At 42.3% G+C, this 18332-nt stretch overlaps 1 protein-coding gene across 1 annotated transcript; it reads right to left on the bottom strand.

The window, feature by feature from the left end:
* Positions 1-568: 568 nt before the first annotated feature.
* Positions 569-11366, bottom strand: tmem168a (transmembrane protein 168a). Its single transcript, XM_034526215.1, has 6 exons — positions 11291-11366; positions 9826-10769; positions 9382-9657; positions 7382-7524; positions 4625-4902; positions 569-2293 (listed from the first exon to the last, which is right to left on the bottom strand). Exons 2-6 carry the CDS (start codon positions 10657-10659, stop codon positions 1743-1745), a joined length of 2082 nt encoding a protein of 693 aa, XP_034382106.1. The 5' UTR covers positions 10660-10769; positions 11291-11366; the 3' UTR covers positions 569-1742.
* Positions 11367-18332: the final 6966 nt, after the last annotated feature.

Below are 18332 nucleotides of genomic sequence, written 5' to 3'. Positions count from 1 at the left end.
TACTCATCGTAGAGCTCCTCCCTGCCTAGCGGCTTGATATTTACAGCGCCTAAGCACAGCGAGTTAAGCGAAAGGTCGCTCCGGTTCATGACATTCTTTTCTTGTGCTCTCCCAGTTAATGTTTTATGGATGAAAGTCGGTAGGAAGCTTTGCTTCGAATGTCCGCTTTCATCTTTCTAAAGTGACCACCAAACCTTGCTCCGTGCCTTGTGGCGCCCTTCAGGCACGAGCCAGGCCACAGTCCTGCTTCCTTGGACACATGTCCGGCCAGGCACCAGGACCAACCGAGGTGAAAGCTCAGTGAACAAATCCCTCAGAGATACCGTGTCACGTAGCGTTTCATTTTCCCTCCAGCTCACAATCCTAATATTTGCCAGGCAATGCTCGCATCTCCAGAGCAGAGTCTATATTTGTCATGTAAAGTAATGTTAAATGAGCCTGGCTGATTGTCTACCACCATGTCGTACTTTCTCCTTTATTGATTTTCTCTTCCATTACTTCCATGTAATTAAACCCAAATGTATTGCATTCCGCTCCCTAAATTTGTCATACAACTAAATCAGGCAGCGAAGTTTAATCAGTTTATTATTCGAGTTTATAACTCAAGTGAGGCACAAGGGGATTCAACATGTGGAAAGTGACACTTGACACCATTAAGGCAGCAATCCACTCCGGAGTTTGAGGTTGTGTAGGAGAAAGGCCGCAAATAAAGAAGACAATAAAGGATCGTCAATAGAAGTTCTTAAGGTCAGTGCACCAATAAAAAGCATTGGGAGCTTCTTGAATTATGACATGTCACTTTTTCGAAGCGTGGCAAGGAGCTAGAAAACTTGAATATGCTGTGTTTGTGCAGCGCAAATGACTTCAACTAGAATTCATTTGTGTAAATCAACGCAAGGCACAGTACAGGGACAATGTCGAGAGATAATATAGGGCCTTCAGGGGAAGCATCGGTCTTGGTTCAGTCCAGGAAACATCCCACAGCAAGAGTCTCAGGTTGGCTGCTTGGTTATACCATCCCATAACCAGAGGGTCAGAGGTCAGCCCCACAGCAGTCATTGTTGGTCTGTGCTGTTGAGTCCCTCCCCACTCACACAGTTTAAGTCTATACAGTTCAAATATATGAACTATACACACATATTTACATGTAAACAAATAAAGGCAATCATATTAAAAGATTACCCCAAATCCATCTTCCAGGCACAGATATTGAAAAAAAATTGCACTTTGTAAAAAAAAAAAAAAAGAGAACCAGAAATCTTTTGCAGTAATGGCAAAATTGTATTCAAAATCATAGATCACTCAGCCCCAAAATATAATATATTAACACAAAATGTGGTCGTTTACCTCATGTTAAGAAACCATAGCTACATACTAAATATAGTTCAATTCACCATAAATGTGATTTCCCGAACCATAAAAATAATGCTTTCTGCGGTTTTTCAATCCCTCATTTTGGGCTATACAACATTGAGCCTATGTTATGATATAATAACAGCACAACTTCAATGCATTATAGCAATTAAGCATAATGCAAAAATGATTGGAAGTTGTTGAATAATCTTTCTGACCGAAGGCCACATTGTACTCATGAGATAAAACCTGTGTGCCTGTTTGTGTATTATAGGCATACAAGTATAATTTGTTCTTTCTATAAAACACCTCGTACCCAGCTCTTTATAAAAAATAAAATTAAAATAAACTAACAGCATCAAAATGTACATGTCAATATCTGCCGTTATCTAAGAGTGCACCAGTTTAATGCCCTGCCCAGTGTCCAGTACAGCTGGTGGGAACCAAGCTAGCTTAAACCTCCGGAAGCAGCGCAGGCACATGCTACACAACCAGAACAGGTTGAGGCCACAGCACCAGTTGGAGAGGTGCACCATGGGATATGTAGCCTTGGGAAAGTGGGTCTTCCAATGCTTGGCCACGTCACTTCCAGTGGGCAGGTGAAGCGTGTAGTCGCTCCAGCGCTTGGACACGCCGTACGCGGCCGTCACAGTCCTTCCCTTTTCCGACCACTGGGTGTCGCTGTCCGGGTTGCAGTTGAACTCCACCCATTCGGAAGTGAAGTCCCCGAGGAGGGGGGTGTCTCCAGCTTCTGGTTCCACCCTGGTGGAGGACAGCTCAGCCCCCTGCACGGCGACATAGATGCCCTCCACCTTGCGGATCTCCTTCACCCAGGGGAGGGAGTTTTCAGTATCCAGGACGAGGATGAGACGGGAGAAGTGGCCCGCGTTCTTCTCCTTCCACAACTCCAGCAACTGGGCCAGGTGGAGGCTCTCGCCTCCTGCAGGAGAGGAGGTTAGATAGTTAGACTGAGAACTGAGCGAATAATAAGAAATCATCGTTCAATTTAGTATCCCTGCGATTTGAAGTTTAAAAAAGGTCTTCTACATATTGCATTTGTTTTACTGAGCTAAAATTACTTTCACCAAATAAAATAGAGATTAACAGCGGCGGTTATAGAACCAGTGTTGTGTTCAAGGACATTTCAACAGGACACATGGCTGTTGATGGACATTGTGGCTTTGCAGGGCTCAGACATGTCAACATTCACTTGAGGGACGGTCTGTCTGACTGCTGTCATCACAACCCCACCAATTGTACGAAGATGCCGTTTTCCAGATGGCAGAATGCAAATATGGAGAGATGTGTGGTGCCTCGCCAACAGATGTACCGAATCATTATTTCCGTTACCTCAATAGCATCATTTCCTGTAGTAAAGTGCAAGGTAAGTAAATAGGAGCCAAGGAGAAAAATGACTCCTACTGTTGGCCACAGAGCAACTCTACCCAGGAATGATTTATATCTGGGTTTGAAATTGGTCTCCTTTCACATCTCTAAAAAAAACAAGCCGATTTAGAGACACTTCTATTGCATTACGAAAGCAATTTGCAGGTATGAATCCACCGTGTTAAACAGAGTAAAGCCAAACTAATTATTCTATGGGTCCCTGCATAATTTAAGACTGAACACCACAAACTTTTTATAATTGTAGTGTTAATAACAACTTTTCTGCCAAAACAAGCCCACTTTTTCAAGACTGTGTACAATTATCCACCGAACATCGACTGAAAAGGTCCATTCAGGACGGTGACGGAGGGAAGTGATTATCTTTTCAATGGGGACTTTTTCTCCCCCTTGTTTGCAGCAACACGCAGAGAGAGAATGCGGCAAGTAATCTCTGAACAGAGGCATTGGAGCCGACACGGTGTTAACCTGCTGCGATTCCCATTTCTGTTGAGGGAGTGTCACGGTAGAGCGTCTGAACCCGTCACAGAATATTCTCGACTGGAACCAAACTTCTGTCCTTCACAGCAATTCTCAACTCTTTTGGCTTACTCGTCTGATCTCTGCATATTGGACTCTGATTAATAGAGGAGGGCAAATGAAAAGAATGGAAATTGGACTGTAATGAAAATTTTGTCTGCAGAGAGAATACTAGATCTACCTGATGCCTTCTGACACAACAGCGTCGCAGTAAATGCTTCTTTTGTGTTCAATTTTTGTTGTAGTCAAGTCTTAATTTGTGAGATGAAAGTGATATCCGACCCACTTTTCCATGGGAAGATTGAATCTTTATCATGTTGACAAAAACAGCTTTCACCTGACTCATCTCAGCAACTGATGCTCTTAGCATCCTGCAGGGATGCTTTCAGAAGAGCAAATTGCAAAAATAGTATTGCTCTATGTGAAAGTCACTGTGCTCATCTTCTTGGAAGAATAGACTTGGTTATCTCAAAAACATTATTTTTTAAATTTTATTTTTTTACATTTGCTGAAATTCCCATTGCATCTCAACAGCAATCAAATGCTCAGACAAAAAAAAGATGAAGGATTCTACCTGCGTGCCTGGCTACCACTGGCGCGCACAATGCTCGTGCACTCATTGCACATCACCGTAGTCTTCCACGAGCTGCTAACTTGACAGCTGCGAGTACTCACAATAGCCGTGTTCGTCGTTTATGGTCATAATGAAGATTTTGGGGGAGTGGCTTTGAGCTTTGCAGAGAGGCCTAAAAGGACGGGCTGTCAGTGTTGCAGACCTTGCCATCTATGCAATATTTTATAGCTTGCTTTTGATTTGCCAACGACCACACACACCCCCACCCCCCCACACACACACACACACACACACAGTTTGGATGGTGCACCTGACTCGACATGCGATTATATATCTTAACCAAATCATAATTTCCATTCTTTCAAATTGGACACGCTACAATTAATCTCGGGAATAATAGGTCAACTCTTCTGGTGGTGGAAATGTGGTTTGGAAGAGTAGAATGGTTTATCAATGTATTTTGGAAGGTAGGTGTTCTCATATCTTATCCCTTACAATCTCATGTTACTTGTTGCTGAATGCACTTTAATGTAACGCACATTGAGTATACTGGTCATGATATATGCTACATAATAAAAAATGCCTTGCCCAGAATGGTGAGCACATGGTGTGTCAGCCGATATACGCATGAAAATCCCTGGTCCAAGTTTCAAGATTGCATCCCTAATACATCCACAGAAATTAAATGGGCGAATAAGAGGAGGGACTTAACTGTGACAACTGATCATTTTCAAAGAAGCCAAAGTAAAAGCAAAAAAAAAGTGGGTCTCTTACCAGCCAGAGCCCAAGCACCGGTGCCTTTGTGCGAATGGCCACTGTAGAAAATCAGATAGGTGTCGTGACGGGGCCCGTCTTCTGTACGAAGCTCCAGGAAGCAGCGGAGCTTCGTCTGCACGGCCTCCAGCGTAACGCCGCTGGTGGAGTAGTCGCAACCAAACGTCTGGACCATGTGGTGGGAGAAGAGGCGCTGCACGTTGTTCAGCATACCCGTTGAGCGCATGTTCAGCTGTTGTACCTGCTCAGGTGGTAGGAGAGTGGGCTGGCCATCGGCGCTGGATGGAAGAGAGAGATGAGAGAATATATATATATATATATATATTCCGAGTGTGGCTTAAGTTAGGTGGCTTGTCAAAAGCAGACAGATAGCCGTGAATGAGTGAGAAGTTTATAGTTTGACACACCGAGGAGAGGAGAAGGAGAGCGGAGGAGTAGCAGTCGGCATCAGCGGGGAGAGAGGAGACAAATGAGAGGATGAATGGAGATGGGGGGCGGGTAGGAGGGTAGGAGTGGTGGATCAGTGCTGTAGGAAATGACACTAGCCTCAGGGAAGTAAAGGAAGTCAGGAATGAAAAGAATGTAAGAAAATAGCAAAAAAAAAGGAAGGGTTATGCAGAGGAGAATTGAGCAGAGTGACAAGAAATATGAATGGGAACTGAGGTTAAAGATAGTTAAGGGAAAAGTGATTTGTATAAAAAGTGGACAATACCTGAGGGGGCACCCGCGCACAAAGTCAAGGCTAGCATCTACTCAGTGCAGCCATACATTTTCTTCCCATCAATAGACTTGATGTTATTCACAGCCGAGCGGATGGCAAAGCCATTCCTCACTCTAACAGACATCTGCATAACTCTGCCATCACATTATGCTCTGTGCCCCCGTTATCACCTTCAACCTCACCTTGAGAAGAACAGGTGGAAGTTTGTCTTTAAGTAAATGCAGACACTCCGTTCCTTGCCTTCCTTGTTGGGTGTCTGCTAAAAATAAAAATAAAAAAAGAAGCAGCTATACTACACATGGTCCTGCTGCAACCTTTGCATGCCAAGCTCACCTAAACTCGTCTAATCTTCTCAGATCTCATGGCGCCCAGGGGAGCAAGGGCTCGTAGTTTGAGAATTCAAACCACATCTTCCTCCGTTACACACACTCTCTTTCATCATGTCCTTTTCTCCACAGCTCTCTCAGAGCACCACCCCTCCTTCTCCCTCTTTCGCAATTCCTCCCCTTTCTATGCTCAGTCTGTCCCTTTTCGTTTTTTACCACCACCACTCCTCCTCACTGCTTACAACCTCAGCCCTCTCTCCTTGTGTGTCTCTCCCCCCCCCCCCCTTGTCATCTCGCCCTCACCGTTTTAGCCGGCACACCTCCCCTTCTCACCCTTATCTCTCCAAACTCCCTGTGGGTCTCTTGTCGTTGTGAAAACATGATCTGCAGCCATCAAACAGCCCATTATTCACTCCTGCAGTCTCATCAGGCTCACAGTCCTCCCAATGGACCCTGCATGCAGAGCGTCTACAGCTCCAATAGGACATGGGCCCGCATCCAAAACCACCTGGAGAGTTAAACCATTACGGCTGGCATCCCCTCTTAATGCGAGAGCTAACCATCAGCTAAAAGGTTCAATATCCACAGAGTGGTCATATATATATATATATATATATATATATATATATATATATATATATATATGTCTAGCTCTCGCTGCTACGATGTGTCGGCATCATCAAAACTATGCAGGGTATTGAAGAAAAAACCCAAAAAAAACACACTTGGCCAACTGAAAGGGCACTGGGAGAGGCAGCAGCTAATGGCTAACTGCTCCAGCTGAACAACTTGGTATGCTGCGGAGCGAGGGAGCACTGGGTTGATCCCTTAAGGGCCCAAACATTATCGGCATGTTTATGCAGAGTTATTGGCCTATTTATCCAGTTGGTTTTGTGTTAACCGAGGAGGGAGTTGGAATGAGCGATCATATTTACCCGCGCCTCGGATGCCAAGAAAAGGCTTCGACATTGGGGCAAATGTTTATGTGTAAATGAGGTGTGTTTTGTTGCTGCGTAGTCTATTTGTGTTGCGATCAGCTGAGCTGCAACTACAGCACATGTACTTGTGATGGAGACCTAAAACAAAGATGAGTCTGGTCATCTGAAACGTTTACTCATTTAGTCAATCGAGAGTATGGCTGAAACAATAAATAGATTGAGTAGTTTATGGTCAGAAACTTATTTTGATAAATCGATTAATCATTGAAGCAATTTGTTGATAATTTTCTCATGTGAGAATTTATCTTTCCTTTGCGTTATGTAATAATAAACACTATACTTCTAGGTTTTAGACAATTTACACAATCAGAGATATTGTGATTATTTAGCCCCTTCTAGATCAATCCCTGCTTTTCTCGGTTTTGTCATTATAAATGTCTGTTTTTACTGTGACAAGCAAAAACAAGCAATTTTAAGATGTCACTTAGTATGAGAAATTGTTGTCAATTGTTGTTGATAAAAAAGACAATTAATAAAGCTTTTCAGGCAGCCCACCGTCCCATTTCACTCACATGAAACACTCTTCCCACTGCATCCTATTCTTAATCATGGCAGTGTGCTCAAGCCGTCAGTGCTCTGATCACTCTTTTGCTGACTACTCACTTGACATCTATGCAGTTGCTTGCTGCTCCAGGAAATATAAACTGAAGACTATGCAAGTGTGTCTGCGTAAGTCTGCATGATATTTCTGTGTTACTTCTCTCTTCCGTACCTGCAGTAAGCAGTAGGTATGACCAGGGCGTAGCCAACACAGGTTCCCCCCAGGCAGCTGCCGAGCTCGTGGAACAAGCCGTGGGTGAGAGACTCCAAAGGCAGCACCATAAGCAGAGCACAGAGAAAGAGGCCGTTGGAGGGCTGCAAGAAGCAAAAGAATCAAAGTCACTTTCACTTCCATCACTTACAGCGTGTACCAAAGCAAACAGACCCAGCTAATTGGTGGTGACGCTTTGCGTGACAGTGATATTACGGCAGGACGAAACATGACAGGATCCTAAATAAGTGAAGGCAAGATGCGGCGTATGACAGCAGACTAAACATACATCACAAAGATGCATCCAAAACAGAAACATTAATGTAGTGTATGAGCCTGCACTTTCAGTCATGTAGCTTAAAAGTCAACTTGCCTCATAGACTAATCTTGCACATGCACTCAAATATTCAGGGCGATCACTGTGTTGGTATGCAAACGCAATACGGCATCCTCAAAAAGCTACTCTGATTTCATAGCCTGGCAATGAATCCAAGAATGCAAATCAATACCTGCATGGCGAAGTGGAACCACACTTGAGTTTGCATAATATACAGCCCGAAGTAAAAAATGGGTTACACTCATTTTTACGACGTTGTTTACGTCTTAAAATGCTAAATACAATTCTCCAACGACTGAATATAGTATTGAAAGCAGAGAAAGCACAATACATTAGAAAAGGAGGAATTTAAAATGAAAGGCAAACGAGTAGTGGTTCTCACAGATCGAGAATTGATTTGCAGAAGTCGATCTCAAGCTACGGGAGTAGGGGGATGCTCGTGAGGAGCGCTGCAATAAACAGCAATGCACTAACAAGATGACTTCGAATTAGGAAAGTCATTTCTATACAATTGCACAACGGCAGTGTTCAGCTTTTCAGTCAGTCAAGCTACACTTTTTAGATGCATTTTGAAAGGCACATATAATACATACAATATAAATGTTTAATAGTAAATACATACATACACACATTATATATATATATATATATATATATATATATATATATATATATATATATATATATATATATATATATATATAATAACAAATCTATTCAAGATGCTTTTTCATATACACAGTATATTCAATCGAAGGCAGAGAATCCAATGTAACACAAAAAATGATGTTGTTAAACATTTGCATAGTTTTATGACCATCTCTCTAACTATTGCTAGGTTCAAGGCCTGTAGTTATTGGTGACACTGCATTAGATCGTACCAACGTTGTCGTCGTTATTGTGTGTGTGTGTGTGTGAATGAGAGTTACATGGATTTCAGTGGTTGGCCATATATAATATTACTTTATTCCAACAGCAAAGGTAAATAAAAAGCTGTAAAACATTGAAAAAGGAACACATAAGAGCTAAAACACAAACTCTTATACGAGCAGACAGCCAACTTACTCAGGCAAATTTTTAACTGACATCAACAATGTGCAGATTTCAAATTAGGACCCATGAGACTCTGACAAGGTAAACGTCTAATAAGGCTAAATAAGTTATTGCTGCTCTTTATTCAAGTAGATAGGGATATTAAAGTGCTAATTAAATTGGTTCTGCATGAGAGCTGAAGTGCCTCTGCTTGGGGAGCAACTACGAACTACACACAGTGCCACTAGCATCTCTCATCATGGTTTATAACATGGGGTAAATTATATGTTTATAGAGATCTTTTCATGAAACTAAAAGTGCTATAGCTGTAAGAGGAAGACAACGGGACCCTTGCTATGATCTATGAGGTTTTCTATGAAAGAATTAAGATTCTGACTTGCTAAATACACCCAAGAGATGTATTTGCAGAGTAGAAGGATACATACATAAAAACAACAGTAGGACAGTAAAGGAAATACCTTCTTCTTTATTTATATCTATAGACGCTTTGGAAACGTTCCTATTATAGTTTCTTATGATGATAATATTTCTGATATAAGTTAAAGTAGTAGTATTCTCTTGTGTCTCCTACCTGCCAGGAAACAGCTGCCAGTATGACCGTTGACAGCATACTAAAGAACACCAGCCGTTCTGAAATGAGGCAAAAGTGTCGGATGCCCCTGGAGGCCATGACTTGGTTGAGACTCCGGCTTCTGGATCGCTGAGCCTGCCAAGCCTTCTGACAATCACTCAACTTGGTGTGGAAGCCCCATATTGTCATCAGCAGAATTACGTGGCAAATGAACCAGAAAACGCCAAACAGACAGAAGCCAGGAATCACCAGATACCACTGCTCCAAGTGGCCAAGCTAGAGAAAAGTGACAAACAGATTTCACATTTCAAAATGAGTAATACAAAACACTGTATCGTCATGCATACATACTGTGGCATAAAAGGGTTACAAATTGTAAAGAATGAAAGCTCTAAAAGACTCACATAATGGACATGTCAATTTGTGCAAAAGCGCTGAGTATACCTTTAAGGCAGCCAGGACAAAGAAGGCCAGCTCAATCAGACTCAGCGGCAGCAGGGACAGCCTCCTCCACACTCTCCCCAGGGAGAGCACTGGTATCCAGCGCTCGCTAGGACCCAGCCCGCTGAAGTACACATCCAACACAGGCTCACACAGCAGCCTGCCCATGTAGCAGCCTAAAGCATAAGGGTTGGCTGTGATGCCTAAGGCCTGGAAAAACACGAGAGAGGTGACCAAGGCAAAACCGACCAGGTTAGGCAAAGCCAGGAGGGATTTCATCCTCAGGTCCACAATGAGAGCCCCCAGGGCCACCACCAAACCTATAATGGCTACCGACTTGTGAAGAAGCATGGTCATGCTGGCAACGCCAAATCCCAGGAGCTCCAGTAGCTCAGTTGAAGTGAGAAAGGTGGGTTTGTGGCGGATGGAGCTGAATATTCGCTCACTTAAAGCCCACATCGCTTTCATTAATACACTGGCCAACAGGAGATAGTTGGCGACCAGTTCCATGACATTGGAACTCAAGCTGGAGCTGTTGAGGAAGCAGAGGAGGCCGAGCAAGAAGCCAAACCACAAATGGAACAAGCTGAGACTCGCTTTCTTCCTAGCAAAGTAGTAATGGAGGATGCTGGCAATCCCCAGGACTACGAGGCCGAGGATGAAGATGACCAGAATCGTTGGTTCACTCGTCACATCCCAGCGCACATACATGCCAACGCATACTGCCACAAGGAGGTTAATGCTGGATAGGTAACCCAGGCAACACACAGGTGTAAACATGTCCTCCTCCTTGGGCTCTTCGACGATCAGCTCCTCTTCCTCTTCCTCCAGAGCCATGGCTGATTTTAAAAAAGCTTAACCAAATACAGAAAAGTTCTTACAGTCACCTTCTCTAGACTTGCATACAGAGGACTACGCCTCTTAATGACGTTCTCCAAAATCAGCCCCTGTGAACAATCAAAAAAAAAAAGTTACTAAAGTTACCAAGTAGCTTTGAATCCAAATGTCAGGCTCATCCAACTGATACATGTTACTCCTCATAGCTACTCATGTCCAGACGAATTGGTATACATTACATTAAACACACTCATTACTAAAATAACTTGATACGAGAAAATAAAATAAGCTATATGATAATGATAATATGGTTAACGTTAACACAATGACAAACAGCAAAATAGCGGAGATAAACTAATAACATTGCTTAACATCAGATCAACCAAATGAAGCAGTGACTGAGGCCCTGCTGTCAGCTTGTGACGATGTGGCACTGCAGTCGGGAAGTTTGCTAACTTGCATAGCTTCCCGACTGACTTTTCGTTACCTAGTTAGCTAACTCGGTGCTGGACGTTTTAAAGATGTCTCTTTGACTCTTAAAAGAAATAAAAGTAGCGGCATTTGCACAAACGTCACAGTAAGTATTGCCAAAACTAACACGTAAGGTGTTTATTGTCAATATGTTACTTACATGTTTGTTTAGTTAGATGACAGCAGCAGTGCTTCCGGGGATTCTGAAGTACGGCACCTCGCAAGTATCAAAACCCTCGAGTTTCGCTTTTCAGGCTGGGGGCTATCGATATACTTTTAAACTACATTACACTAATCACCGACAACTTAACTTAACATCAAGCAATAGAAAAAGAAAAAGCGTTACCTTTTGCCAACAATAATGCACTGCCAGAAAATTATTATATCTTTTGATGAATCTTCGCTATTTTATTGTTTACATCCTGCTTTGTTTTGTCACATGTGAAGAAGGTAGCTGCTGTATGCAATGTGGAGACTATATGTGGACACAAACATTTTAAATGAATACTGAAATAGGCAGAAGAGCGTATTGAAATATGTCACGATGCGGTTATCTGAGTTTGGTTTGATGTTCGTGGAGAATGTGATAATGAACAGCAATAATCAATCTAATTACACACACCTGTTTTTTCTGCTTGGCCATGTCATAATTTCTGTGACAATAGCAGATGATGTTTATGAAAGAAACGTTGTTACTGAATTATAATAATATTTGATTAAATCTCATGATGCAACTCAAGAAATACACATTAATCAACATTTCAGTAATGCACTGTATAACAAGTCTGGTCCATGTGTGTTAGAAGATTGAAAACGAATCACTGATTTATGAGTAGCATGATGTCCACAATAGTAAAATTCCCATCTGTGACTGTGTATTTCTTACTATTCATATGAATGAAAACACTTTTACTTGCTCCAATGCTGCCACTCGCATCACAACAGTCTGTATCATGAGCTTTGTAGACCAAGATAAACCCATTGGCCTCTAGGATAAAAAGCCCATGTATTGCATTACTGAGGAGAAGTTAAAAGGTTTATTCAGGATTTTCTACTGATGCAGTGTGATAATTTTGTAACGATCAGGGGACCATCAAGAAGCAGGCTTACTCAGTATCCTGAGGGTACACTAAAGCAACCTAATGCATTCATCTGTGTGCATTTTTTATGCCTGTGATTTTCTTAGTGTGTGTTTGTGTGTGTGTGTGTGTGTGTTTGTGTGTGTGTGCTGCTTTGATCAGATGTTGACATAAGGCACAACAGGGAACACACAGTGCTTTAGCCCCCTCAGCTGCTTGCTCACACAGCCCTCTTTTGAACAATGTTTATGACAGAGTAGGAGTTATATAGATGTTTTGAGAAAGGTCCTTGTTACCGAAACGTTGACTCTTAGAAAAATATAGATAAATGCAGAGATGTTTGTACAGGGATTAACGTTTTTCTTTGGAATGAGAGTACGATGTAAACAATGAAATGTATAGTAAAATATCTGCCCTGAGCGTTGATGAGTTCAATGATCAAGAAACATGAACATAAATCCATTATGAAGTGTGGATTTTGACAAAATTATGCTCACAAAGCTAAAAGAGTTGATATTTTTTTGTCCAACAGAAAAATATGTCCCCACACAGGTGTGATTTATGACATTAATTATGGCCCTGTTATATGTCGTTCGGCCCGGGGCCTGGTAATGTGCTGCTGGCTCATTGGATTGACTGTGACACACTAAATGGAATGGGCCCTTAATTAGTGTTATCAGTTACAGCTGTGTTCACCCTGCTATGTAAAAAATGGCTGCTGTGAGAAGGGCCGACTGAAGGAGCTGCTCTCAGTTTATTACTGTGAGTAGAAAATGGTTAAATCTGGTGGCATACAGAACATTTGTGTTTTAAAATTGCCCACCTCCTGGACAACAACATCAGTTTACTCTGAAAAGGCCTATGTGGTGCAGCTACAGAGGTCTGTAACGCTTTTAAAGAGAACAAGAGTGGAGCTGATTGATTGATCCGATAATCCAATCACTTTTACAGAGTACTACAGTAATGCCTGTTGGTAACCATGACATGTAGTCCCCTTGGTTCCAAGACTACAAAACAATCTTTTAGTCTTGCACGTGCATAGCATTCAGGATTTTCTATTGATGCAGTGTGATAATTTTGTAAGGCAGCTAGAACACCAAGCGGTCATTAGACCCTCTGTTAATTCCTTCCATCATCCATTTATTTCATGGATTAAGAACAAGATAAGGAATACGATGCATTCATGCATAATTGAGGAATCCAGTGTTCAAGTAATTTCCCAAAACTGGTAAAATGAGCTATTACTAAGAGGAAGGCAACCCTGTCTCCGACAAAATTACATTCTCGTACAACTAAACTCCACAATTAAGTTTGAAACATATTTCCTCCCAGATTGCTGACGCAGTTTGTAACGGTTTGAAACACGCGGTTAACATTGTAAATTGAAACCAAACAAATCTCAACAAAACTACTTTAAGCCAACAAATCTACTTAGTTATTATTATTATTTTTTTAAATGACTAGAAAAGTGAAACGAAACCAAAACAAACGCATGCAAAGTACTTGGCTAGGTTTGTGTCCTGGACACAAAACAACAGACTCCCGGGTCTAAAAACTTTTTTTTAATGATACATCAAAAGCAAACCAGATGAGTTTCCCCCTTATGGTCTTGTGAAGGTTGAAGAGCTGAAAGATCTTCATAAATACATAAACACACATACAGAGAGGGAAGGGAGAGAGAGTCACATTTTAAATGGGGAGGGTTACATGAGGATAGGAGAACGAGAGCAAGAGATTTAGGAGACTAAAGGAGACAGGTTCAACTGAATTATGCACAGGTACCTTCATTCTAATGTCAGACACCTGCATGTGTCTCAATGCGCAAAAACACACACAAATACATCGTAACACACATGTATACACTAATGTACTAGCCCTGAATTAATTAACATTTGTATTTTAATGTCAAATTAGTATTCACTAGCTACCACTATTTGGGTAAGAAAGATACTTTTAAAGTTGAGTTTAGAGGAATATCGCGGTTAACAAATCAACATACAACCGTACACCCCAGCTCGTTCACTTTGCTCGGCTTCTGCCAATTGGCTCGTAGCTCCGTCACTACGAGCTAACCACTCAACAAAATCACGACTGTTTGCTGTGCTGGCTCCTCATTGGTGGAACGAGCTCCCCATTGACATCAGGACAGCAGAAAGTCTCTACATCTTCCGTCGCAAACTAAAAACACATCTTTTTCGACTATACCTTGAATAGGTAGCACTTAAATGCCGTAGTAGCACTTAAATGTCCCTTACCAATAGCACTTTGTTGTTTAGCACTTTAGTAGCACTTAAATGGCACTTACGGATAGTACTTTGTAGTTTAACTTTATTGAAGAAATTGTACTTGCTTGATTCTTGTTGTTTGTTGCTTGTTGTTGGACTCATGGTTTAATGCACTTATTGTAAGTCGCTTTGGATAAAAGCGTCAGCTAAATGACATGTAATGTAATGTAATGTAACATCAATGTGAGTTCTGAGTTCTGAGCTCTGCCGTGAAGGTCGCGTGAAACACACTCCAAATATCTAACACCCTGACTCCCTTAGGTTTTATTTCATGGGTGGACACATTGCTTTGTGCAGTGGCACTGACCGTTGGCATTGGAGGTAAATTGTGTGCTGCACAATCCTTGTCCAAGTACAAAGAGTCCTTTGCAAAAACATGACGTCTGATTTGAAAGGACAAAATAGAAAAACTCTATTTCCACTCTTGCGGTCGCTTGGGATTTTATCGAGCAGACTTTGTAAGCATCACCGAGCAAATATCTGAGCTGTAGCCATTTAATTACACACTACGTTTCTGTATCCTTCATCTCGACGGTGACGAGTTTGGTTCAAATTTGACATAAAAGAGTCCTCTCTGAATGTAGGTCATAAGGTGCAGCGATTCCTTTTGCCTTGAGTCATTTGCTAGGCAGGTAGTAATATGGTGCATCCGCGTCCTCCTTCATATGCTGTAACAGTGCAAGTCACGCGCGGGGTCCCTCGGCCGCCAGGAGAGGTCTGTTCAATCACAGTTTCATCTTCAGAGAAATCAATGTGATGGAGCGCTGCACCCAAAGTGGATGTTAGGAGAGGCAGACAGCATCAGAAGACTAAATCAAAAGCCGCCAGTGCTTAGTACATCCATCAAGGCTGGAATGAATTTCGTAAAGAAATGCCTGCGACTTGAGTTCGAGGGAAAGGAATGGGTAGAGGGGTTGATGAGGGAGAGGGATAGAGGGATATAAGCAGATAAGGCCAGGAGACTGGTTGACTCCTTCTCCTTCCTTTCCTTGGATGCAGATTGAAAGCTAAAGTTTCATTGGATGACGGTGTCAAAGAGCTTTTGTGGGTGACGGGGAGAGAATATGAATAAGGATGGAAAGGGTGAAGAAGAAGACATCTGAAAATATTAGTCATTTTCCATCCTTCCCTCATTCTTACCCAACAGCAATATTCATACAGGTCTGGGACTCCTGGGAAGACGGGAGGCACATTCAGTATTGCTCAGAGAGAATGTAAAAATAAATCCCCTTCTGATTAATTCTGAAAGGAAGTGAAATCCACTACTTCCAGTCACTTCCTGCTCAAAAGGCAAACCGTCTTTGCGGGACGGTGACAATGTCTCGACTGCCAAGACGTTGTGAATTCTGCGCGGATCAATTCAAACTGCCTTTACGCTGCTTCTGAGATGATGATGTTACAGTAGATGAGGAAATTGTTTGGATGAAATGTGAAAATGTTTCTTTGATAGGCGGTTTTCGAAAGAGAGGGAAGGTTTGTTAGTGAAAGAAGAAGATGCTAGCTATTGAAGCTCTGAGCTTGATATTAGCTTACATCTGAAAGGAGACATTATGCTTCTCCATGAACATGACCATGAAATATAATGACCAGTTGAGGGCATTCATACATTACCAATCTAATTTAGTCCTTTGCCGGAGATCGCAGAGTGAAGCCAATGACTTTTTAATAACCCGACCTGTTCAGTCCCACTGAGCTGTGACAATGAAAAGTCTGATTCATTAATTGTGCCGACAGGGGAAAATAGACCATTCAAATAATGAATCTGTTTGTGCCATTGTGAGGAATGTAGTACACTCCCTTAAAGTCGCCTGTGCACCTCCGCCGAATGGGTTTTCAGTCTGTGATCAACGGTGCTGATGATAATGGCATTGTTCATTACACACACACGGTTTCACAAATGAGGGATTTGACTTCTATCTGTATCGGCGAGCGTTAATGTGCCCGTGTTGTAATTGGCCCGGATTAGTCAGCGGTTTGTCAAGTGTGAACACAGTCCAGTAGCCCTCGCCTCCCCTCGGCAGATGGATCTGAGACAAAGATTTGGTCACATGGTTTCCCTCTACTCTGTTCTGCAGTACACCCACACCAACACAAAGTGGGCTTGGAGAGGAAAATATGCAAGAGAATTGGAGTCTCACTGTGCTTTCTCAGGTTTAAAAAATCAGCATCTGTTGGCCAGTCCGCACGCCAAAAACCCACTGACTCCAACATGGATAACAGAGAGGCGGAGGGAAGGGGGCTTAGGGCTGAGGGCTGGGAAACAGAGAGGAATCATCACAGTGCTGAAATGTTATTTGCTGAAATGTAGGAGGCAGCATTACAACTGGTCAAGGTACAATTTGTCCAAAAGAACTGTACATTTGGCCTCAGAGTGATTTTGCTTGGCCTCTCCTGAAATCAATGTTTTTATTTTATTTATTTTTTTAGACATGCTAGGAGCTCTAGGAATGGCAATGTTGTTTGGTTGCACAACCACTTAGGTCAAATTATTTGATGGTTTGCCACGAAATGTTGATGCCTGTATGATGTTTCTGGTAGCAACACCGATTGAAATTAGCTTGAAATTAGACATTTAAGTTCCCTAGAGGATTAATTCTAATGACTTTGCTGATTCCCTAACTTTTCATGTTGCACCATCATCAGTTCAAAACTTTAACAATACCGCGGTTTATGCTTACTCTGCGTTCAGTGGCAATTAGCAAACGTGAGCATGCTAAAAAGCCAAACTAAAATAGGAAACATCTTGCGTGCTACACATCCCGTATGTTAGCATTGTCACTGCGAGCATATTAGCATGCTGACGTTAGCATTAAGCGTAACGCATCGGCAAGCACAACCTCACAAAGGTGCTCGCTTGGCAAGCAATGCTGCAGTTAATGCTCTGAGTGACATGCCACCAGGTGAGCAGATTCAGTGTGACACACACAAATATTGCATGTTGTCATTTATGAGGCGACTGAAAGAAAATTATAGTCAATATCGGTTTCACGACTCCATTGTTACGCAAACCTTTAACAGGAAATGCTGTTCGCCTGATCATCTGAAGTGTGATAACTGAGCAACGAGTGACTCATATTCTGAGAATTGAGATAGAGAATTGACTAAGTGTCAACACTTGTCTTGGTGTGAAGAGGGTTGGAGACATTTTCCGGGAATGTTGGGGAACGGTAAGTGTATTTGTCTGGCAGCAACCAAACGACTGGAGCACATAATCTGCAAATAAATGACCAAAACAAAATTGTTTATTGCTCGAGGCAGAGACACGAATGTGTGTGCAAATGTTGTGAAAATGCTGCCGTAGATGTGTCATCCACAAGTAGTGGCAGCATTAGGTTGAGGACACCTTCTGTGCACTCGCTGATGATTCACTTCTCGGAGTGTAGCTTCACAGAAGATACTTACAGTGCTCATCATCAGCTCTCTGTCTCTCTCTATCACACTCTCTCTCCGTCATTGTGTCACTCGGGCCATTTTCTGTGTCACTCTCCCTCTTACTCGCATATATCTCCCTCTTCAAATTATTTGCTCTCTCTCTCTCTCTCTCTCTCTCTCTCCCTCTCTCTCTCTCTCTCCCCTCATCTTTAATATGGCCCACGTACACATACACGATGTCAAGGTGAGCAAGGTAAACACTTTCATGCATCATTAGAGCAGTGATAACAACACGGACGTGAAGAGGGAGACGCCTGATTGGCCTGAAAATGACTTCTGAAATGAATTAATCACAACTTATTGAGGAAATGCCCTGTGGTTGTGTGTAGAGTATGCACCTATTTAAAATGTGAGGAACAGCGCATGAGTGTGAGCAGGCCTGTGTACAGGTCGTTTGCGGCCATAA

This window comes from Cyclopterus lumpus, chromosome 23 (assembly GCF_009769545.1).
Source record: "Cyclopterus lumpus isolate fCycLum1 chromosome 23, fCycLum1.pri, whole genome shotgun sequence".
Lineage (NCBI taxonomy): Eukaryota > Metazoa > Chordata > Actinopteri > Perciformes > Cyclopteridae > Cyclopterus > Cyclopterus lumpus.
Note: the sequence above shows the minus strand (reverse complement) of the source record. Positions and strands in the feature narration are given on the sequence as shown.

Excerpts from the sequence above, each read along its gene's own strand:
- tmem168a (XM_034526215.1), bottom strand. The coding sequence starts at position 10,659 with ATGGCTCTGGAGGAAGAGGAAGAGGAGCTGATCGTCGAAGAGCCCAAG. Across the intron at positions 9,658-9,825 it reads TTGTCCTGGCTGCCTTAAAG|CTTGGCCACTTGGAGCAGTG; the intron begins GTATACTCAGCG and ends ACTTTTCTCTAG. Across the intron at positions 4,903-7,381 it reads ATACCTACTGCTTACTGCAG|CGCCGATGGCCAGCCCACTC; the intron begins GTACGGAAGAGA and ends TCTTCCATCCAG.